Here is a 21,950-nt window from a genome sequence, read left to right as displayed (position 1 = left end):
CGGGCGCGGGCGGGGGGCGGGAGCGGCGGGGGGAGGAGGAGGAGGGGGAGGAGGAGGAGACTCCTCCGGCAGCGCCCCGGCCCGCGCGGGCTGCCCGCGCCGCCGCCGCGCCGAACCGGTGAGGGAGCGGGCCGGGCCGGGCCGGCGGGCGGGATGCGGCGCCGGCCCAACGGAAAACTTGCGGAAAACTTTGGCCGGGGGTGGGAGCGGCCGCGCCGGGACGGGCTGAGCTGGGCGGTACCGGGCCAAGCCGGGCGGTACCGGGCCGAGACGCGCCGAGCCGAGCCGGGCGGTACCGGCCGTACCGGACCGTGCGGGACGGGGCGGGGCGGGCGCGGAGGAATGCGGCGGCTCCCGCGGGCCGGGGCGCGTCACCGCCGGCGGCGGAGTGGCAGCGCACACGGCCAATGGGGAAGCGCGGGGGGCGGGCGGTGCCGCCCCCGCCTGGAGCGCGCGACGGCCGGCGGGGGCGGGAGGGCGGCGGGCGCCCCGTGGCGTTCGTGGGGTCCCGCGATCCGCGCGCGCTCCTGCGGGCTCTCCGTGTCTGCCGGTGCTCCCCGTGTGTGTTCCAGGGGTGCCCGTGATCCATGCATGCCCCTCGTGGGCGCTCCATGGCTGCCGGTGCTCTACGCGTGCTCCCCGTGGGCGCTGCACGGGTGCCGGTGCTCCCGTGGGCGCTGCAGGGGTGCCACAGCTCCCATGAAAATTGCACAGGTCCCTCTGCTCCCGCATGCATTGCATGGGTGCCCGTGCTCCGTCTGTGCTCCCGTGGGCATTGCATGGATGCCAGTGCTCCCGTGGGCATTGCAGAGCAGCTGGGGCTCTCCCGGTGCCAAATCCTGCCGGGACTGGGGGTGCCTCCCTGCAACAGCAGGCCACGCAGGCAGCAAGACAGCACAGGCCAATGCTAACCTCAGAGTTTTACCAAAACGTCACTGTTTCAGCAAATATCATCAGAGAAATTAATTTATTCTGCCATGCTAAGCACATAATTGCCACCAGCTGATGCTCCTGCTGCTCTGGCACTGGCTCGCACAACCTGACTAGATTTGGTGGCAGGTCTGGGCTGCACTGTCCCGAAAACCTGCTGGGAGGCTGCGGGCTGGTCGCGGCCGGACTCTGTACTTATCCCATTAGGGCGTGCAGCAGCCTCCCATTAAGGTTTCCTGGGGCGGTTTACCCGCCTGGCCCAGCTGGAATGTGAGGTCTTTGCTGGGACGTACACGATCAGCACCGGCCCTTTGTTGCGGCGTCACCAGAGAGTGCGTCCAGCAGCTTTGGCGCTCATCCTGCTGCTGCTACCGGTTTCGTCTTCTGGAGCTGTTCCTGTCTCGCTGGCTCTGGATCCAGGATTTAACCCCCGCTGGAGCTGTTGGGGTGCAGCTGGGTCTCCCCATCACAGCATGGGGGATGGTCTTGGAGGCCCACAGCTGCTGTCGTCTGGATGACCTCACATGGGTGACATCATCCAGATTACGTGGAGACATTGTTGCCTCCAGTGGGCTGGCAGAGGTGCCCTCGGCCAGGTTGGTGCTGGCTGCAGTGCCAAACTGGGACAAGGTGCCAGTGGCTGGGCACTGCAGTCCTTCCTGGGGTCGTTCCCTGGGAACCGTGCTGGCCCCATCACCAGGGACCTCCCCAGGGTCCTTGTTGGGGACGTCATGGGGATCTTCGTGGGGGACCTGGCTGGGGCCATCACTTGGCTCTTTGCTGTGGTCATCAGCAGGGACCTCACTGGGGTCATTAGGGTCTCAGCTGGGGATATTACCTGAGTCCTCACTGGGGACCAGACCAAAGTCCATGCCAGGGACCTCATCACTCTGCACCACCTCAAAAAACAGGGGCCATGCTCCCCCTTCTCTCCAGGCCCCTCCAGCCACCTCCTGTAGCCTCCCAGGGCCCCCTGACCTGTCATCTCTCCCGCAGGTCCTTGGGTGCAAGCGCTGCCGTGATAGTGATGGCCATGCCCTAGGGTCACCCACCATGAGCCAAAGCGGGGCCTCACGCCTGGCCGGCTCCCCGCCGCTGCCGGGGGGCTCGCTGCTGGCCCTGCTGGCCCCTGAGCCCTCTCCGTCCCCACCCAGCGGGACACCCTCACCAGGCCCCCCCCCGGCATTGCTGGAAGGGGACTGGGAAGGGCGGGAGGAGCTGCGGCTGCGAGAGCTGGAGGAGGCACGAGCGCGAGCGGCCCAGATGGAGAAGACGATGCGATGGTGGTCGGACTGCACGGCCAACTGGCGGGAGAAATGGAGCAAAGTGCGGGCTGAACGCAACCGGGCCCGCGAGGAGGTGCGGCAGCTGCGGCACCGCCTGGAAGCCCTCACCAAGGAGCTGGCCGGGCTGCGCCGTGACCGTGACCGGCCGGAGGAGCGCCCGCCACCCGCCCACCCGCCGGCACGGCTGCACGGCCAGCCCGGTGCTGATGGGGCCGAGGGAGAGGCTGACTCAGAGCGGGAGCCTGTGCGGGATGTAGGGGCTGAGACGCCCCAAAAAGCCAAGGTGAGGGTGAGGGGCTGTCTGGGGTGGGCAGGGCTGGCATGGTGCCACGGGGGGCTCCTCACTCCCATGCTCCCCCAAACCACCACTGCCTGCAGGTGCCTGTGAGGTCACTCCCTGCCCCGCAAAGGTGGGAGTGGGGGGCAGACCCCTTTTGCAGCAGTGTCGTGAGGTCAGAGCCCCACGAAGCAACCTTGGGGGTCAGACCCCTCTCAGCAGCTTGGAGCAGTCCAGGAGATCTCTCTGCACTGGCACTGGTCCCCTTCTTGGGGCATTCCTTTTGGAGGTATTAGGCACAAGTTGATGTGCCAATACAGGGGACGGTGGTTTGAGCAGTGACAGTGGCATCTCCCAGCGACAGCTCTAATGCCAGCGTCTCCATACGAGCATCTGGCAGAGGTCTGTGCTGAAGGGAGGAGGAGGAGGAGGAAGGAGGGGACATCAGAGCCACGCCAGGGATGGTCCCAGCTCTTCCAGCTGTCCCCTCTCTGTTGCCATCAGCTCTGTCACGAGGCAGAAGTTACCACTTGGGGTGCCATGCCATGCCAGTTCAGTCCACCTGATGGCACAGCTGCCGGGCGGCAAATCTGAGAGTAGTGTGAACACCCCCCAGGGGCTCCTGGTTAATCCCTGGGATGTCCTGTCCCCAGAAAATCTCTGCACCCCATGTACAGTGCACTCCCAGAGCCTGGCAGAAGATCGCCCACAGGGCAGTTGCAGTGGGGTCGGTGTGATAAATCAGTATTTTCTCATCCTAAATTTCCAGTGAAGTGGGGAACCAGCAGCAGAGTGTGGTGGTGTGTGGGAGATCCCCTGGGAGGCCCAGTCCCTCTCCATCAACCCCAGGGGGGACTGCAGGGAGGGATACTCTTGGTTGTGGGGTGAAGCTTGGGTGCTGTAGGGGGTGGGAAACCAGGGCTGCCCCCTCATCCATGGGTGACTCCCTGCCCTGGCCCACCCACGGCGCTGCAGGAGCTGGAGCTGATGGAAAACATCTTGACGAGCAAGCAGGATGAGAGCTGGGAGCAGCGGGGCCCCCGGGCCTCCTTCACCCGCCAGGAACGGAGCCGTCTGCTCTGGGAAGACGTCAGCGTCATTGAGGAGGATGCCACCAAAGTCACCGCCCTGAAGCTGCGGCTGGATGAGTCCCAAAAAGTGCTGCTCAAGGAGCGAGAGTGAGTGCTTGGGGCGTCATCCTTGGGGGGTGCCAGCCGAGCCCAGCCCTGTCCCCACTGGGATGGGATGTCCCATGGGGTGCTGCCGGCTGTCACCAGTGTTGGCTCTCCCCAGGGACAAACTGGCGCTCAGTAAGAACATTGAGAAGTTGGAGGGTGAGCTCAGCCAGTGGAAGATCAAGTACGAGGAGCTCAACAAGAACAAGCAGGAGGTGATGAAGCAGGTGAGCGAGATGCCTGAGGACCAAGGGTGCCTATGGGGGTGGCCTGTCTCCTGGTGGGTGGCATCCCCCCAACTCCAGAGTGCTCATTAAGGGTCTTAATTAGTGCCTTTGAGCCAGTAGGTCTGTCTGCAGAGGGTGGGTGGATGGGTGCAGGCAGGGCTCAGGTGGAGTGAGGTGTGTGCTCACTGCCCACCTTGAGTGCTGTGTTTTCCCCACAGCTCAACATCCTGAAGGAGATCCACCAGGACGAGCTAGGCCGCATCTCCGAGGACCTGGAGGACGAGCTGGGTGCTCGCTCCAGCATGGACAAGAAGCTGGCTGAGCTGCGCGTGGAGGTGAGGCTCAACCCCAGCACGGGGGGTGAAGGGAGCTGTGAGGGGGTCCCCACTGCCCCCCGGCTACTCTATGTCCCTGTCCCAGATGGAGCGGCTGCAGGCGGAGAACGCAGCTGAGTGGGGACGGCGGGAGCGGCTGGAGACAGAGAAGCTCAACCTGGAGCGGGAGAATAAGAAGTTGCGGGCGCAGATCGAGGATCTGGAGGAGGTGCTGGCGCGCAAGCGGCGCCAGACGGCCAGTGCCCTGGACACCGACCTCAAAACCATCCAGGCCGAGCTCTTCGAGAAGAACAAGGTGCCATGCGGGTGGTCCTGTCCCTTGCCACCTCCTCCCTGGGTGACCCTGTCATTTCAGCAGTGGTTCAGCATCCCCCAGGACCTCCTCAAGCCCAAACTGTGTCACCATGCTTCATCTAGGAGATGATGGTGACCATGTCTTTGCTTTATTAGCTCCATCATGTGGTGGGGTGGTGGGAAAGGTCCCTGGGGAGGGCAAAGGGGGCACCTGGCTGTGGGGGTGGCTCTCACCCACTTAGCCCTGGACCCCATGCCCACCGCAGGAGCTGGCTGACCTGAAGCACATCCACGCCAAGCTGAAGAAGCAATATCAGGAGAAGATGGCTGAGCTGGCCCATGCCAACCGCCGCGTGGAGCAACACGAGGGCGAGGTGAAGAAGCTGCGCCTGAGGGTGGAGGAGCTGAAGAAGGAGCTGGCCCAAGCTGAAGATGAGGTGAGGAAGCTCGTGCTGGTGGAGGGGGTTGGAGTGAGCAGCACTGCTCCCTCTGCAGCTGCTGACAGCCCCATCCCATCCCACAGCTGGACGAGGCCCACAACCAGACACGGAAGCTGCAGCGGTCGCTGGACGAGCAGACGGAGCTGAGCGAGAGCTTCCAAGTGCAACTGGAGCATCTGCAGTCCCGGTGAGTGGGGAACCGGGGAGGAACACGGTGGGGACCAGTGGGACCCAAGGGTGGGATGACATTCTCCTTGCCACCATCCCTCAACCAGCATCTCCCTGGTTGAACCCTGGGCTAAGCATGGCCAAAGTTCCTTCAACACCCTTGGAGCATGTCCAGCCACGTTTGGAGCAGCCTTCACCCCACTGCAAGCTGGAGAGCATTCATCTCCTAGTTAAACCAGCACAAGGCTGCCCACAGACCAATGCAACCCAGTTTCACACTGCTTAGGGTTTCACCTGCTGGTACCCAGGACCAGGGCAGGCTCTGAGCATCTCACACCAGTTTGGGGAGTTGGGAGGTTGGTTTTATTGCCCTTAAAAACTTTCCTTGGCCTTGCTTCGCCTCTCCAGCAGTAAAGAGCTGAAATGGCCGTGAGAGATCGATGCTGTGTCTCCGGGAGGCGCTGGGGGGATTGTGTTTATAATCTTCCTTTATTTTATTGGGACATCTTCATTAAATCATGGAGGAATAATGGAGGCTCTGTCTTTCCCCTCCTCTGGCCTCCCCATGTGCTTGTCCTTAAATAATTCATGCTTTCCGGTAAAACACAGCAAACTGGTCAGATCTGAGCAGGTCCTGGGCCTCTTGATTTCAGATTTGCTTCATAAATTTTCCTTGATGAATTTTAATGTCAAGGCAAGTGAGGAGCTGAAACGACCACAGGCTCCTGTGAATGGGGACTCTTGGGTTTTTTTGCGGGGAACCCCGTTTTATGGGGACGATTCCTCCCTTCTGTGCGCTCTCGGCTGGGTCCAAGATGCCCAGCGTGGCGGTGTCCAGCCCCAGAGGGTTTTAGCTGGTGCCCCAGTTATACCAAGCATCATCCAGAGCTCCCTGGCCCCACGCTGGAGGGTTAACCCTGGGCAGAGGGGTTTGGGGGCTGCACCCAAGGCTTGGTGGGAGTTGCAGAAATGGAATCCAAGCGGGGTGAAGTCACGTTGTAGGGGTGCACGGGGACGGGCTTGGTTTCAGCATCCCCCCAGGGCTGTGTTCTGCCACCCCGCACCCCAACAGCTCTCTCTTGGCAGGCTGCGGCGACAGCAGAGCACCCCGCTTTTCGGCAAGATGCGCAGTGCCCGCTTTGGACCTGATGACGCTGGGGACGGCACCAGCGACCCCGACGAGGATGAGGACCTGCAGATCCAGGTGCCCTAGAGCCCAGAGCCAGGTGCCACCACTGCAGGGACGTCCTCTGCCTACAAGTGCCTGTCACCATGGGGCCTGGCCATGTGGTGACCCTCGGATAGATGGGGAAACTGAGGCATGGACCGTTGGGGAGGAATTTGCCCAGAGCTGCTCCAAGCCCGTTACCTCTCGGACAGTATCAGATGCCCCTCGGCCACTGGCATCTCCTGGGACACAGATGTGGCCACCAGAGCCAGCATCACTGAGCAGCCCAGGAGGAGGAAGCACAGGGCAGAGAGGGGCACCGAGCCCTGCAGCCACCCGTGGCCTCCTGCCCACATTTTTATATATATTATATATATGTATGTATTTGTATATGATTTTTTTATTATAAATACAGAGCCCAGAGGGGCCCAGGCTCTGGTGGTGGCTTCATTTCTGGTCTGTTCCGATGTGGGAGGGAGCATGGAGGGGATGGGCTGGGACAGCATCCAGGAGAAACGGTGTTTGTCTATGAGCCGCACGTGGGGCTGGATGTGTGGCTGCTGGCATCACCCCACTGCCGTCACTGCCCCCATGCCTGGGGACGGGCCTGGCTTGCGGGTAAAACCTGTCCCCAGGCCCGTGCAGTGAGAAGCAGGGGTTGTGGGGCGGCTTGTGATGCTTGTGGCCATAGATGTGCCTGTACCTGCAGGGTGGTGGCCAGGCAGGTGGGTGCTCACCCATGGGTGCAGAGGTGCACCTGTGGATGCTGACCCCCCCAGCTGACTCCCCTGCAGCCCACCCCACAGAGCAGCACCTCGCGGGGCTTTGGAGGAGTTCAGACACAACTTTATTAAAAATTAATATTTCGGTGAGCTAATTCCCCAGCTCTGCCTTTTAATTGATTGGCTAAAAGCACAGCTCTTCGCTGCTCACTTTTTTTTTTTAATGCCCTTTTATTTCCAGTGATTATTCTTTTTTTTTATGGCCCAACAGATGAGGCTGTGAGGGGTGGAGGTACCCACAGGCAGTTTTGGTGGGGGCCCTGAAAAGCAGAGGTTTGGTGAGGCACAGAAGGGGGGATGGGGATGAGGAGATGTCTGCTTGAGCCTATGGACAGCCCAGAACTGCAGCTTGGTGAGGCTGCTGCCGCCTGTCAGTCTCTACGGGTCATTCACTCTGAAGCCTACTGATGTGCAGCCAGGAAGCCTCTTCTAGGGCAACTGGTTGTGGCTGTGACTGGGCTGGGCTGGGCGAGGCGGGGCCCGGAGGGACGGAGAAGGCAGCTCATGGGGGTGGCGGGGATAACAGGCACCGGGGGCGGGGCCTGGAGGGGCGTGGTCTGGGGGGGGCAGGGGCGGGCGGGGCCGTGCGGCTCCAGGGCTCGCTGCGACGCGGAGCTGGACGCCGGGGCCGCCCGAGCCGGCGCCTGTAGCGGGGGGGCCGGGTAAGGCCGGGGGGGGCCGGCAGCGGGGAACCGGGCGGGGGTAACACAGGGCAGGGCTCGGCCGAGATTCGGGGTGACAGATGTCGGGGGAGCCCGGCCGGGGGGTGACAGCTCCAGGAGGGACGATGCCGGTGGGAGCAAGAGAGACCTGGGGGTGATGGGGGCGGTCAGAGGTGGCCGGGTTTGGGGGTGTCCGAGGTGGCAGATGGGGGGGAGTTAGTCGGGGTGGCGGTAGGAGGTGCCCCCCCCCCAGCTTTTCTGAATTCCCTTGGGGTGCTCATTTGCGAGGAGAGGGGGTGGGATGGGGTGTTGGAGAGGGGGTGATGGGATGGGGATGATGGCGCGGGGGGGGTGTACCCCTCAGAGGCAAGGGGGACAGTGGAGTGTCCCTGGGGTGCTGTCCCAGCTCCCATCACCCCCTCCCTGGTCCCAATGGGCCATGGGCCACAGGCCACCCCAGCACAGACCACGGTGCTGCAGGACTGGGGCACAGGGTCCCAGGCAGCAAGGCCAGCCTAGCTCTTGGGGACACAAACCATCCCGGTGGCACCTGGACAGGCCATGGCAGTGGTGGCAATGGCAGGAGGGGGATGCTGGGGTGTAGTTGCTGCAGGGTGGGCACTCTGGGAGGGGTGGATGGGGCTAGATCCCCCTGGATACTGGGGCTTTGGGGACCAGGGCGTCACCAGCACAGAGCAGTCTGGCTCCTGAGCATCTCTGGGGATGGCCCTATCCTGTTTCCTAGGTTACTGCCTTCTATAGGAGATTTTTCCAGCTGGAAAAGGATACTGGTCCCAGTCAGGTCCCGCTGCCCAGGGCTGGTGGGGACCTGCAGCCACAGGCAGCGGCAGCAGGCAGGGACCAGGCTGAGTGAGGACGAGCCTGAGACAGGTCTGGAGGGAGCCTGGGTTATACCAGGGGTGCGAGGTCGGGAACTGAAGTCTCTTTTGTACTTGGTGCTGGGGCCAAAACACCCCACGGCAGAACTGGCCTGGCTGGGCAGGTCATTAACACTGAACCCTACTGATGCCCAGCAGCTGGGGCCACGTTGCTGCCTGAGCGAGCAGCTTGGAGGAAGGAGGGGCAGTGTGAGAGGTGAGGAGGACCCATGGGTGAGGTCCAGCATAGGTGTCCCCTGGGACACATGTTGGGGCTGCTGTAGGGGGAACCATTCATGCGTGCTGGCCACCACTGCCATGCTGGCAGGGTTAACACTGGACTGTTCCACTCGGATGGTTCAGGCAGCGAAGGGAGGAGGAAGGGGAGGAGGAGGAGGAGGAGGAAGATGTCACCCATCGATCTGTCATTTCTCTTTTCCAGCCAGGATGGGGGGGGACACCACTAGCTCCTGGCTGGGCTGGCAGTGAGGTAGGGGGGTACAGAGGAAGAGGATGGAGGGGGGGGGGCGAAGGTGAAGGCAGCCCCCCCCTCCCAAAATATCCCCCACCTCACTGGGCCATCACCATGGCTACGAATTTTAACGACATCATCAAGCAAGGCTACGTGAGGATGAAGAGCAAGAAGCTGGGGGTGAGTGGGGGTCTCAGGGAATGGGAAGCAGGGGGAGGGCACCCATGGATTTGGGGTGCAGTTTACCACAATAAGTGATGTGGCTGGGTCCTCTAACCATGTCCCCTGGCCATATTGCCTCTCACTGCAACCTGCACCCCTGGTTTTGGGTTGAATAAACAGCATTTTGGGGGCTGTGGCCATGCAGGGGGCTGCAGACCACTTGTTGGTACCCATATCATCCAGGAGCCCCAGAGGGCCCGATCCTGCACTGCCTGGATCTTGCACCGGGTGGGGCCCCCAACCCCGTCCACGGGTCACTGCAGGTGTTTGGGGGGTGTCCCTGAGCCCCGCCCTGCCCCCCCATGACTCAGTTTCTCTCCGCACGCAGTTCTGGCACCAGGGATGCCCCACACCGCTGGGGGGGCTGCTGGGTGCAAACTGGGGAGTGTTGGAGTGCAGGACCCATAGGTGTGGGGTCGGGGCGGTTGGTTGCTCGCTCAGTCTCTCGGAGCATGCAGCAGCGAGCATGCTGGGTAATTTCACGCTAATTAAGGAGAACAAAGAGGGAGCGGGCTTGAGGTGGGGGGACATGCTTGGGGACGATTGCCCTGCCACCCCTGGGGGCTGAGGCTGTGGGAGGGGGACAGAGAGGGACCAGGATGGGGCCCCCTTGGGACCCTTGCCCATGTTTGTTAATTAAGCTCTGCAATTAGCTCTGGTGGGGGCAGGGGGGATGATGGCAGCCGTAGGATATCACTGTCCCCTCCTGTCCCCAGGCCAGGAGGATGAGCAGGACCGGTCAGGGATTCTGGGGAATAGGATGGGGACGGGGTGGGGGTGGGGACCCTCCTGCCCTGCAGGGCGGCAGCTGCCGGCGCTCTCTGTCCGGCAGATCTACCGGCGGTGCTGGCTGGTCTTCCGCAAATCCTCCAGCAAAGGGCCCCAGCGCCTGGAGAAGTACCCGGATGAGAAGTCGGCGTGTCTGCGCGGGTGCCCCAAGGTGAGGGGTGCTGGGGTGCTGCCTTGTGCCCCAGAGGGTCCCTCCTCGCCTCAGCTTGCTGGGCTGTCGCCCTGGGAACTCCAGTGGGGGATGCAGCTGTGTCTGGGTGCCACAGGGGCTGGGGTCTGGGTATAGCGATGGGCAGATTTGGGTGCAGTCCAGGAGATTGGGTTGGCGTGCTGCAGGGGCTGGGGTCTGGGTGCCACAGGGGCCAGGATGTAGTTGTAGTGGTGGTCAGATTTCGGTGCAGACCAGGGGATGGGTTCTGGATGCCGCAGCTGAGGTTTGGGTGCTGCAGGGGCCATGGTCTGGGTGCGATGGTGATTGGGGTCCAGGTGCCACTGGGCTCTGGGTGCAGTGAAGCTGGGTTTGGGTGCAGCCTCCGATGACACCCCCACCTCCTCTGCAGGTCACTGAGATCAGCAATGTCAAGTGCATCACCCGGCTGCCCAAGGAGACCAAGAGACAGGCTGTGGCCATCGTTTTCACTGACGATTCTGCCCGGACCTTCACCTGCGACTCAGGTACGGGGCAGTGGCAAGGGGAGCCAGGCTGGGGGTGCCAGGTGGGGCACCCTGGTTTGGCCGGGGTCACCCAAGGGCTGCCGTGGTGCCTTGCAGAGCTGGAGGCGGAGGAGTGGTACAAGACGCTGTCGGTGGAGTGCCTGGGCGCCCGCCTAAACGACATCAGCCTGGGGGAGCCCGACCTGCTGGCGCCCGGCGTGCAGAGCGAGCAGACAGGTGAGCACGTGGCATGAGGGAGCTCGCTTGGGGCTTGGCCTCACTACACCCCCCATGCAGTATTTTATTTTCTTTTAATTTTTTTTCCCCTCTCCAGACCGGTTTAACGTGTTCCTCCTCCCCTGCCCCAACCTGGACGTTTACGGCGAGTGCAAGCTGCAGATCACCCACGAAAACATCTACCTCTGGGACACGCACAACCCCCGGGTGAAGCTGCTCTCCTGGCCCCTCTGCTCCCTGCGCCGCTACGGCCGCGATGCCACGCGCTTCACCTTCGAGGCTGGACGGTGAGATGTCACCCTTGCTGGGATGGGGACCACCACTGTGTGCCTCCATCCTCCGGGGCACACCAGGAGGTGACACTGCTGCCATCACCCCAGGGCAAGCCTGATGCCAGGGTGATGGCCATGGCTGGGGTAGGGACCTGGGGAAGTTTGGGGCTGGAACTGATGGGGTCTCAGCACCATGGAGGGGACATGGGGACAGTACTTAAACATGGGAAGCTGGGCCAGCTGCCACCTGGGGGGATATTTTTCATCAACCCTTGGCTTAGAGACCGCAGTGACACCTTGTGTGCTGTCCCCGCAGGATGTGTGACGCGGGGGAAGGTCTCTACACCTTCCAGACACAGGAGGGCGAGCAGATCTACCAGCGCGTGCACAGTGCCACGTTGGCCATCGCCGAGCAGCACAAGAGGGTCCTGCTGGAGATGGAGAAGAATGTCAGGGTGAGCTCCAGCCCACCCTGGGGACATGGCTGGGAGGGAGCTCAGGGCACCCTGTGTCACTCTCACCCACCTCTCATCCTCTGCAGCTGCTGAACAAGGGCACCGAGCACTTCTCCTACCCCTGCACCCCCACCACCATGCTGCCCCGCAGCGCCTACTGGCACCACATCACCGGCTCCCAGAACATGGCTGAGTCCTCCAGCTACGCTGGTGAGTGTCCCTGTTCCCCACCAAGGATCTACTGCTCCTCTGGCCCATGGGGTGTCCCCCTAAGCGAGCCCACCCTCTGCTTTGTCCCTAGGGGAGGCATACGCGGGTGCCCAGGCCAGCTCGGACACCGACCTCCTCAACAGATTCATCTTGCTGAAGCCAAAGTCCTCCAAAAGCGACAAACCTGAAAGCAGGGAGCCCACATCATCCCCGTGAGCCGGCGGGGAGGGGACGGCGGTGGGGGTCCCCTTTTTCTTCCCTGAGGGGTGACAAGGACACAGGCAGCCAGCCCTCTGAGCATGCAGTGAGACTGAGCCGGGGCATCCTCCATGCCAGGGCCGCGGGGAGCCGGCACTGGATTGCACCCTGGCCTGACGTTAGCGGAGGTGATGGCTGGCTCAGCCTCAACTAACTTGAAATATATGCCGAATATCCATATTATAAGAGATTTTTTCCTTCTCACACAAATGCAAACTTCATGGCTGCCGAAGAGCCCTTGGGCAAAGTTGCTCAAAGGCTTTTGACTCTTGGGGATCTAACTGGGAGGTGAAGAAAAGAGAGGGATCAAGAAATTTGGTGTGTTTTCCGCAGAGCAGGGGATGGCTGGAGAATCACCCCGCCGTTGGGATGGAGCAGCACTGGAGGATGTGGCTGTGCCAGGCTGAAGGTGTGGGGCACCAGCATCTCACCTCCCTATGAAGAATGGGGTGCTCGTCGGAATGCCCTACCACCCCTGAGCTGATTTTTGCACTTCTTGAAGCTATTTAAACACTCGCTGTAGAATTGAGACGACTCAGGAGAAACTGGTTTTCCTTCCAGGGAGGCCAGCTGGGATGAGCAACCGGGCACAGCCAAGCGCCCCAGCTTTCCCGGGCTGCCCCCACCCCAGCATCCCTTGCTCCTCCACCTGCAGCCGCTCCCTCTGGCCATGCCCCTTGTTTATCTGCTGGTGGGCAACCCAGGGACTGTTTTTGGCCAGTAGCATCTGTCCCTTGAGGGGCAGCTTTGCAGATGTAAAAAGTCCCTGGTCACTGAAGCCTGTGCCGATGGGGGAAGAGCCGTGTTTCTCTGTGCACCCCCATTCCCATCGTCCTCACTCCCTCCTCACCTGCCGGGTGGAAGCTCTCGCCCGGGGGGGAGCTGGGCTTCATGTGCTGAACTCAAAAGCAATTGATTTTTTTCTAGTTCTCCTATTTATTGACCTCCTTTAGAAGGGCTATCTTTTTATTGCCGTGCAAACTTCGGTGTTTCTTTGGAGTCTTCTTTCAGGCTGGGTTGGGTGGTCAGTGGTTTTATTTCCACCCTTAAAGCTCCAGGTCTGTGCTTCGGGGACGGGGAGTGTCGTGATGTGGGAACTTGTGGTGTGTAAATACTGTGTCTTGGGTTTGTGTAGCTTGTGGCTGAGGCTGGGGAGCTCCTGGGGGGCAGCAGGAGGGAGAAGGGCTGCTCTCTGCAGCATGGCCAGGTGTGGCGGGGCTCATCAGCACGCCAGCAGCACGTCCTTCCCTGGGTGAGAGGTGTCACCTGCTCTCTTTTCCTGGTGACACACCTCATCTGGAAAAGATTTAACAACCAAAAATGTTTGGGTTTTCTTTTTTTCTTTTTTTTCCTGTTTTTTAAGGAGTTGCTCAATGAATAAACAACCCTTATCCACCCTTCCTGTTTGTCTGTTCCATCCATACAAGTGGGAGTAGCGCCTGCCAGAGAGAAAAATGCTGATAGGGAGATTTCCTACTGCTCCTGGCAGTGTGCTGGGCTCCCAGCTTTGTTCTGCCTTCAGCCACTGACAGGACAGTGCCAGTGAAGCCCTGAAGCCGCTGGGGAAGCGAGAAGGGTGGAGCGAGTTGCCACCCTCTATCAAACAACCCTGAGTGAAAGAGGATGCGAGCACCCACTGTCACCCCTCACCTCCAGCCGCCTGCAGCTCTGGGATGTGCCAGGGCAGTAGTGGCGCCCAGTCCACAGGCAAAGGAGTTCGAAGCCGCTCCATCTCCCAGCTCTTGCAGAATTGTGCCAGTTCCACAGCATGGCTGCCAGGAAGAGCACTGGCCTCGAGGCCAGACAGCCACACCAGCCAGGCAGCGCTCCTTCCAGGGATGGGGACAGGCCCTGGGAAGCCATGCTGCAGCCGGCTGTGCTATGGCAAGGATGCCAACGCAGCATCCCAAAGGACACCAAAGCAGCAGCCTGGCTGCAGCAGCTCTTCCCAGGAGCTGAAGGCAGCGCTGACTCAGGCTGCTCTCTCCAGCTCAGCCTGAGCACCCATCCCCACTCTCCAAGCAGCTCCCACACCCCACATCCATGTTGGGATGAGCACCGTGGCACACACACCTTCCCCTCCCTCCCAGGCACCATGGTGGGGAAGAGGAAGAGGAAGATCTCCTCAGGAACATGTCACTAAGAAGCTCATCTCAAGTCCTGCTTGGCAGTGGCAGAGGGGAGAATGGGTGACCCCTCAGCTGCTGTTACAGCAACCACAGTTTGGAACCTGCACCAAGCTCCAGCCCAGCACCAAACCCAGCCAGGGCAGTGGGCACACTGGCAGACATCAGCCAGGGCTATTAATGACAGACTCCCTGCCAGCCCAGCTCCTAACATAAAGATTATATAGTGCACAGGTAGAGTCTGCTCCAAAAGAATCTTTAAATACAGCGATGCCTGCCTGGCCCATCTGGGCCCCCTGCAGCACTGCCTTCTGCAGCATCGCGCTTACCAGCCCGGCCTCAAACATCTGCTTTAAATGCAGTGCTGGATGGGTAAGTGACAGGTCACCTGCTGGAGGGGCTGCTGGTCTCCCTAGGAGATAACGTCAAGAGCAGCAATCAGCAGCAGAGAGCAATGCTCCCTCCAAAGAAGATCTCATTAATGTCTATTGGAGAGAAGTAAATGATGCGACATCTCCTCCTGCAGCCCCAGACAAGCTTTCAGGGATGAAAGAACACAGGGGGTAAGGCTTTATTCAGCACAGTAAGGAACAGACATGCAAATAAGGTAGGATTGTGTAACTGAGGTACGTGCTCCCCAATCCCAAGCACCAGAATCCAAAACTCTGGCCTAAAACTCTGGGATCGCTCAGAGATAAAGCCTGTCCCAGTGAAGATGCTCAGTGATTTCCCTCCTGCTTTACCCCACACATCACAGTGGCTTTCCCGGGAAGGGGGGTCAGGGAAGAGGTGTCACTGAGCAGCAGTGTCGGAACCTTCTGCATCACTCACACCTGAGCGCTTTCTTGCAAGGGGCCACCTCAGTTTATAGTGAGGACATCGCTCTGAATCTCGTGGCTCAGCTGGGTCTGGAGGTCACTCAGTTTCTTCTTCAGGCCAGAGAGCGCAGAGAGAACGATGGTTTCTGGGCGCAGAGATCCACAGGACTCCACGTTGTAATAAAACCTGAGGTTACAGGTCAGAGAGATAAATCACTATCTGCCCTGCAAGCACGTGCAAAGCCAGAGAGCACCCACAGAGCGGTTCCAGCCCATCCTGACCCACCACAGGGAGATATGCAGGGAATTCCAACCAGCATCATCCCGCTCCCAACTGGGCAGCAGTCAGCGCTGCCCCTCTACAACCATCACTCATGACTCCACAGGCTGCAGGAGCACTTCTGAGATTTTCTCCGCTCAGCACTGTGATCTGTGAGCCAGCACAGAGCCCCACAACATGGAGTACAACTGGCTGCAGGCACTTCTGCAGTTAAATAACCTGGGAGAGGGGGTACCACCAGCAATGAGAGCATGAGACCCACACGGGTGAATAGATATCCTTAGCCATTTCCCCCTGCAGGCCTCTCACTTCAGCGAGTGCTGCACTGCCCTACTTGAGAACACGAACTCAGGAGAGCCATCCATTATCTCCCAGAGGGGAAAACCTGCCAAGCCTGGGCATATAATCACTTAACTGCAACTTCTGCCCTGCTTTTCAGGGAATGCCAGCTCCCCAGGCTGGCAAACTTCAGCGCAGAGTAGACGCTCCTGTATTAATGAAAGCCAAAGAGATGCACCCAGTCGGTTCCCACATTTCCCAGCTGTGGCAGCGCATTCAGCTTCCTACCTCTCTGGCTTCCCGTTGGGGTCATAGGGAGCCTGAGCATCCTCCTCGTCAATCTCCGAGTACTCACTCTTGGGCCTGGAATCAAAGAGCAGGGGAGGTCAGCACGGACCCCAGGCTCTAGCCTGGTGCCACTGTTGGGACCATCCATGTAAGAAAACCCAAAGCCTTGAGCTGTCTGAGAACCCAGCACAGACAGTCCCTCACCCACCAAGGTCTCCTGCCAGCCTTCCTTGCCCCAGAGACATCAAGAAAGGCTGATCCCAGCACCCTATCATCAGCTGCCTTAAATAAAACTGCACTTCCCAAACAAACTCTCCATCTCTAACAAATCACTGAGAGAGATAAAGCGCTAATGGAGCTGGAACTTCACGTTACTTGCAGAACCACCCATGACCATAAACAGGGCAGAGCCTTCTACCACCACAACAGCTGCCTTGAGAGTCCAGCTGCATGCCAGCGCTCCGCCAGCAGCCTCAAAACGCAATTAGCATGAAAAACCAAACCAAAAATAATAGCTAGCCTTGGATGACAGAGGCCTTTGTCTCTGTATTGTCTTCATGGGGAATCAGACGAACTCAGAAAGACAGACATATAATCAGGGAACAGGCAGCTCCAACAGCAACATTTCTTTCAGATTTCTCTGATTTTTACATTTTGTCAAGAACTTCTCAAAAACTGCCTCCAGTTACCCAGCTTGTTGTATAACATAACCAGGTTCCTGAAGACGTAGCCAACTCTGCCACTGAACAAAAGAATCCACGTTAGCAGCTGCCTTGGGCCCCCCAGCCAGGGCAGCACCTCATGGCTGAGGCTCACGTGCTCAGCCACACAGCTGGGGCTGTCCTCCACAACATCGACATCCTCAAAAGCCCAAACTCTCCTAAATTCACACTGTGACATTCTTCGTCCAAAAAGAAGGCATATCTCAGCCTCGCTGGCCTCTGTCTGTCCAACCCAAAGCAGCATTCCAAGTCTGTCACTTCATCAGTGTCAAAGATTTCCTACCCAGTGTTACAGAAATTAAACCAGAGAATTTTTACAGCACCAAAAAGAAGCTGAAAAAGACTTCACATCCCAATTTGAAATTCCACAGCACAGAGACGTTCTTGCTTCTCAAGCATCCACTCAGACAATCAACTAAACTCTGGGGCAATCTACATGCCACAAATCATTTGGGAACTTCAGAACTATCCAGTTCCACCCCTGAAACTGCTGGTGACAAAGGACAGGCTGGCCCATCAACTCTTGTGACTTGCTCCTGACCACAAAACTGCTGAGCAGCATCCTCCTCAGCTCTGCACCACCTCACCACAATCAGTGTCTCAGAGTCTTTCTCTCTCGACAGAGTGGTCTGTAGTTGGCAGTTCCCAAAGCCCAGCTTCAGTCCACATGAATAGATCACCAACACTGAGCAAAAAGCCCATTTCCAGATTTCCAGCACTCCCAGCCAGCCTGGTTCCTACTGCAGATCCCAGAGCACCGCCCTGACCAAGTGCTGCAGGAGCCGAACGCCTGGCACGTCCCGTTCTCACCCAGACTGACTGAACCGGACCCACAAACGCGCCCTACAGAGCCCATCAAAGCCAAGTAGGGTTTGCTCCTTCCATCCATAAAGCAGGGCCGGGATGGCTGCAGGCAGATCCCAGCCCATTTCATGCATGTTATGGATCCACATGCCACTCCACCCTTGGCGACAAAAGGCTTCTCAAGTCTCCTGAGCGCAAACCTGGCTGCACAGCATCTCTGTGACATCTCCCGATTGGAAGTACCTCAGTAGTATGGCTGAGGTGTGAAATCAAGGCTAATGGCACCTCTGGGAAGCTCATTTCCTGAGAGCTAACTTGGCAAGGGAGAGCGTAAGGTCACACTCTGTGATGGGTCTGAGCACCCAGGCTCAGAGTGGACAATGCAGAGATACAATAGCCCATGACCCGCCTGCTGGTGCTCGCAGCCATTTGCAGAGTCAAATTTGGCAGTGCAGAGCCTGGCAGTGACAGGAGGAAAACCTGCTGAGCCCCTTCTGCTGCTCAGCCTTCCCTCCAGCTGCAGCTCAGCTCAGGCTTTTGTTCCCGCTTGCTCAGCCCTGGCTTATGTGGTCCCTGCACCAAATCCCGCTCCTGTACACAGGTCTTCACGACCTTGAGCGCAGCTCTGGCTGCTGCCCCACTGTGATGGCAGCAGATCCACCGCTCTCAGTCCCTGCTTTCAGCCTGCCTTGGCTAAAGCACCTGGTTCCTCGCTCTGCCGCTGGCTCCGGTGTGCTCGATGATGGGATATCTGCTGAGTGGTCACTGGGATGCAGAGCCAGGAGCAGCTCAGGTATCCCCTCAGAGAAAAGTGCTGCTAGGTGAAGTCCTCGCCCTGGCCAAAGCAGACCAGCAGTTTTCCAAAAGCAAAGTCTTGTCACATTTAGATTAAATGGTGCAGAATGGTATGTCAGAGGAGAAGAAAGGGCCAGAGAGGAAAACCCTCACACTCCAGGAGTAAGGAAACATAGGGCTGAAATCAGAACCACACACTGGGTGTCTTCAAACAAACAGGGCTGCAATATCAGCCTTGCAACCTAACCTTCCGCTCCTTGCCCTCATAGAAACCTCCTCCCCTTTGCATGGATCTAATCCTTTCTCACACCTTACCCTGACCTACATGGGCAGGGAAGAAAAAGCAGGAACAAATTATGGGAAAGAAAATGAAAGCGAGATAAAAGAGCAGTAATCGTATGTGAGAAGAGGACAAGAGGTGGCCACAAACTAGTCCACCTTGCATACAGCTGCAACCAAGTGGCTGCCCCAGTGCCCCAACACAGGAGCAGAGTCTGTGCCAGGGGAAGCAACAGGCACGCTCACCATCACTTAACATCTCAAATTATTCCCAGGGCTGAAGTGTAAATGCCTGCTGGAAAATCTTTTCCAGTCCCTCCAGACAGACATTAGGACTTACCACTCCTCCGGTTTGGGGTACACTGTGTGCCTCAGTGCATTGTCCGGGTCATACTCAAAGGCTACGCCTGCTGTGGGGTTCCACTTGGCGTGCTCCTTGCCAAAGCCCTTCTTGGCATAAGCTCGGAGTCTCAGCTCCTGGCCCTTCCGCAGCTTCACAATGAGGATGTCTGTGGAAAAGCACACATCTGTTTGAGAAGGCAGCAGAAGAGAAACGTGTGTGCAGGTCACACTAGGGCAAAGGTAGGAATTTTTAGTGCCCAGGAATATGTCACCAGATGCCATGGCTCACTTGGCCTCACTACTCCCAGAGTAGCTGGGAAACATCTTACTAAGGAAAAAGGAGTTGCACACATGCCCAGAGGCACAGCTCAGGCCCCCAGGCAACAGCGGAGAGCACAGCATTTTGCATCTTTGCTGTCTCCAAGCTCTCACAAGGAGAGAAAAACACTCCGGTCTTTAATTCTGGGGATAACCTTTAAGCGGTATTAAGACAAAATGCTAAGCCCATGGACACAGCGATGCCAGCATCTCTCAACTGCCAGCTTTACAGCTGCCTTACAGTTACACATCTAGGAAAGGACGAATGAGTTCCAAGAGCCTGAAAAAAAATTCATTTCCTCTTCCAGCTCATATTGCCAGTGAAATGCCACTCACCATCCTGCTCCACATAGTCATTGGGGTCGTTGTCTCTGCTTCGAGATGTTACCTGTAGAAAAACAAAAGCAAATGAATTAATGGCAAGATCACCTTTTTTCCCCACATCAAATAGCAGTTGCCTACAAATACTAGAGACTGCACAGAGTCACTCTAGCATGACTTACAGGAACAGCTCCAGCCCACCCTGTTCAACAGAGATCGGGACAATTCAGGCAGGCTCAGTGAGGTAGGTGACACCCTGCTCCGCCAGCCCCCTCACACCCCTCACTGCTCTCCCCAACAGGACAGAGAACGCCCCAGCCCAGTGTCGCTGCATGGTTCTGCAATGCAGCCCAGTCACTCCCACAAGTGCTGGCAGACAACACGCAGCACTCACAGCATCCCAACCGAAGGAAGCAAGAAACAGCGGGCTACAGCCAGGCTCTCTCCAGGCTGACACTGTCACCAGTCACCAGGTTGCAGTAACATCTGGATGCAGCCTCAATAGCATGTTAAAATGTTCTCCATTAAGTCTTTTTGCATCTGTTCTGCTTTGGCTCCATGAACCCTCCCCAGGTCGACTGCAGAGGAGCTGTTTGTCAGCTCTGCCCAGGCCCCAGCTCCTCACACCTTGCTGCGCTGAGAGCCAACAACCAGAACAGCAGAGGCCTCCGGGTTGCTGCTGAGCCTTTGAAGAGGCTGACCCTGCCTGAGCCCCAGCAGCAAGTGGGCAGGAGATGGCAGTGACACAGCAGCAGGACACAAGTGCACACACTCCAAATGTTTGAGGTGAGATGGAAAGACTGAACTACAGACTCACAAGAGCTCGAGATGAGGGATGCCGGCTGAGGCTATAACAAGGTCATGCTGCTTTGACACACCATCAGAAAGCAAAGGACAACACGGTGAAGAAGAGGAGGGCACTGGCACACACTGCTGTTTCTGCAGATATTCCTGCTTTACTCTCCCACTATGTTTTAAGTCAGGCTTTAGGCAAAGTGAAATGTGCTCGAGAGCCTTGTTTTGTCCACATCCCATGTGTTCACCACCCCCACCTCAGCAGGAACGTAGAGAAGGGACTTGCTGACAAGCGGAGGGATCGCACTGACCGGTATGACCCGTGGGTTGTTGGAGATGAGATCGCGGGATGTGACGTGACGAGTCTGGTCTTCATTGCACCGGACGTCAAGGGTGAACTCCACAGAGCACTCCGGACAGAACTCATCACATGTGCAGTCCTGGGACAGACACAGGTCAAGAACTTTACACCACACCTCTCCCAGCAAGAAATGGTGCTTCCCATCAGATCTGGCACCCACCACCATCAAAAAAGGCACCTAAGACATTTTACTTGACTCACTCTGGAATACTGCATCTTATCCACAATGTCATCACTGGTGAGTGGGATGAGACCTGTGGGAAGAAGAAAATTGGGGGAATGTCTGAGTGAGCATGGAGCACCATGGGAGCATCAATGCTCCCACTGAGATGGGCAGTGCACCATCTCTGGACTGACTTCACCCATGACCTCTGTCTTGCCACACATCCTCATCTTCCTCCCCACGTCCGACACTCACCCAGCCTGTGCGCAATGAATTCATCGTGGAGCACAGAGGAGTTGGCATCTATCTGGACCCAGTCAATGGCTAAGGAGGGAAAAAGTCACAACCTCAGAAATATTTCCGTGGGTAAAAGCCGAACAGTGCGTGATGGTACAGAAAAAGTTACGGAGACGAGGGTGAAGCCGAGACAGCATCTGGTGATACATAATCCTGGCTAAACATGGGTAAGGTGTGCTGAAGGCAGCTTGAAGAGGGAGGGGGAAATGGACGAGTTGAGAGTAACAGGTAGAACTCAAGGGCCAGTGGCCACAGGTCAGGACAAGGCCGTACCTATGATGGGCACTTCTGCGATGAACACTCTGCGAATGGAATTTGCCACCCTGAGGGAGAGAAACACCCGCGTTTATACACGAGGGACCGCGGTGCTGTGTGAGGCACCGGCCGGCCCGCAGGGGCCAGCAACCGGGGCCGAGGCCCGGGCTTTGCCACTCCGGCCCTGCCCGCGGATCCCCGCGGCCTGTCCCGCCTCCCCCGGCGCTGCTTCCTCCCGGGCCCGCCCGCCCCGCGCTCACGCCAGGTCCGTGTTCTCGATGATGAACTTGACGTTCTCGTCCGTCAGCTCGGTGATGCGCACCGTGGGCTGGTTGGCGTACGGCATGGCCGCCCCGCTCCGGCCCCGCGACCGGCCCGGCTCCCGGCTCCCGTCCGCCCGTCCTCGCCCCCTTGCGGCCGCCGCCCGCCCGCCCTCGCCCCCTTGCGGCCGCCGCCTCCCGGAGGACCCGCCCGGTCCGTTCCCGCCCCGCTCCCCCCTCCGCCGCCGGTGCGCCC

The 21,950-nt window shown here is 58.8% G+C and overlaps 3 protein-coding genes across 5 annotated transcripts; 2 read left to right on the top strand and 1 right to left on the bottom strand.

Annotated features, from left to right (window-relative positions):
- Positions 1–33: 33 nt before the first annotated feature.
- Positions 34–6,734, top strand: CCDC102A (coiled-coil domain containing 102A). 2 transcript variants are annotated; one of them, XM_065848585.2, is made up of 9 exons: positions 34–118; positions 1,927–2,499; positions 3,469–3,671; positions 3,787–3,895; positions 4,114–4,230; positions 4,316–4,525; positions 4,791–4,961; positions 5,048–5,151; positions 6,219–6,734. In XM_065848585.2, the coding sequence occupies exons 2-9, from the start codon at positions 1,984–1,986 to the stop codon at positions 6,343–6,345; spliced, it is 1,557 nt and encodes a 518-aa protein (XP_065704657.1). In that variant the 5' UTR covers positions 34–118; positions 1,927–1,983; the 3' UTR covers positions 6,346–6,734. The 2 variants fall into 2 exon arrangements, with proteins under 2 accessions (XP_065704657.1, XP_065704656.1); XM_065848584.2 differs by lacking the exon at positions 34–118 and having other exon boundaries at positions 506–2,499.
- Positions 6,735–7,676: 942 nt separating this feature from the next.
- DOK4 (docking protein 4) lies at positions 7,677–13,591 on the top strand. 2 transcript variants are annotated; one of them, XM_065848439.2, is made up of 9 exons: positions 7,677–7,744; positions 9,065–9,274; positions 10,149–10,256; positions 10,666–10,780; positions 10,877–10,996; positions 11,094–11,283; positions 11,585–11,723; positions 11,810–11,933; positions 12,025–13,591. In XM_065848439.2, exons 2-9 carry the CDS (start codon positions 9,209–9,211, stop codon positions 12,147–12,149), a joined length of 987 nt encoding a protein of 328 aa, XP_065704511.1. In that variant the 5' UTR covers positions 7,677–7,744; positions 9,065–9,208; the 3' UTR covers positions 12,150–13,591. The 2 variants fall into 2 exon arrangements, with proteins under 2 accessions (XP_065704511.1, XP_065704510.1); XM_065848438.2 differs by lacking the exon at positions 7,677–7,744 and having other exon boundaries at positions 9,023–9,274.
- A 1,273-nt stretch (positions 13,592–14,864) lies between these two features.
- POLR2C (RNA polymerase II subunit C) lies at positions 14,865–21,866 on the bottom strand. Its single transcript, XM_065848641.2, has 9 exons — positions 21,695–21,866; positions 21,453–21,502; positions 21,138–21,206; positions 20,921–20,973; positions 20,670–20,798; positions 19,579–19,630; positions 18,923–19,091; positions 15,983–16,057; positions 14,865–15,322 (listed from the first exon to the last, which is right to left on the bottom strand). The coding sequence occupies exons 1-9, from the start codon at positions 21,778–21,780 to the stop codon at positions 15,178–15,180; spliced, it is 828 nt and encodes a 275-aa protein (XP_065704713.1). The 5' UTR covers positions 21,781–21,866; the 3' UTR covers positions 14,865–15,177.
- Between the last annotated feature and the right edge of the window lie 84 nt (positions 21,867–21,950).

The sequence above is a fragment of the Patagioenas fasciata genome, chromosome 13, assembly GCF_037038585.1.
Source record: "Patagioenas fasciata isolate bPatFas1 chromosome 13, bPatFas1.hap1, whole genome shotgun sequence".
In the NCBI taxonomy this organism is placed as follows: domain Eukaryota; kingdom Metazoa; phylum Chordata; class Aves; order Columbiformes; family Columbidae; genus Patagioenas; species Patagioenas fasciata.
Note: the sequence above shows the minus strand (reverse complement) of the source record. Positions and strands in the feature narration are given on the sequence as shown.

What these genes read in the sequence shown, in the direction of transcription:
- CCDC102A (XM_065848584.2), top strand. Translation starts at nt 1,411, where the DNA reads ATGGTCTTGGAGGCCCACAGCTGCTGTCGTCTGGATGACCTCACATGG. An exon ending in AGCAGGAGGTGATGAAGCAG is followed by an intron (nt 3,896 to 4,113) that starts GTGAGCGAGATG and finishes TTTTCCCCACAG; the next exon opens with CTCAACATCCTGAAGGAGAT. An exon ending in CTGGAGCATCTGCAGTCCCG is followed by an intron (nt 5,152 to 6,218) that starts GTGAGTGGGGAA and finishes CTCTCTTGGCAG; the next exon opens with GCTGCGGCGACAGCAGAGCA.
- DOK4 (XM_065848439.2), top strand. Translation starts at nt 9,209, where the DNA reads ATGGCTACGAATTTTAACGACATCATCAAGCAAGGCTACGTGAGGATG. An exon ending in TGAAGAGCAAGAAGCTGGGG is followed by an intron (nt 9,275 to 10,148) that starts GTGAGTGGGGGT and finishes TCTGTCCGGCAG; the next exon opens with ATCTACCGGCGGTGCTGGCT. An exon ending in TTCACCTTCGAGGCTGGACG is followed by an intron (nt 11,284 to 11,584) that starts GTGAGATGTCAC and finishes CTGTCCCCGCAG; the next exon opens with GATGTGTGACGCGGGGGAAG.
- POLR2C (XM_065848641.2), bottom strand. Translation starts at nt 21,780, where the DNA reads ATGCCGTACGCCAACCAGCCCACGGTGCGCATCACCGAGCTGACGGAC. An exon ending in ATCGAGAACACGGACCTGGC is followed by an intron (nt 21,503 to 21,694) that starts GTGAGCGCGGGG and finishes TCTCTCCCTCAG; the next exon opens with GGTGGCAAATTCCATTCGCA. An exon ending in ACAACCCACGGGTCATACCG is followed by an intron (nt 19,631 to 20,669) that starts GTCAGTGCGATC and finishes GTTTTTCTACAG; the next exon opens with GTAACATCTCGAAGCAGAGA.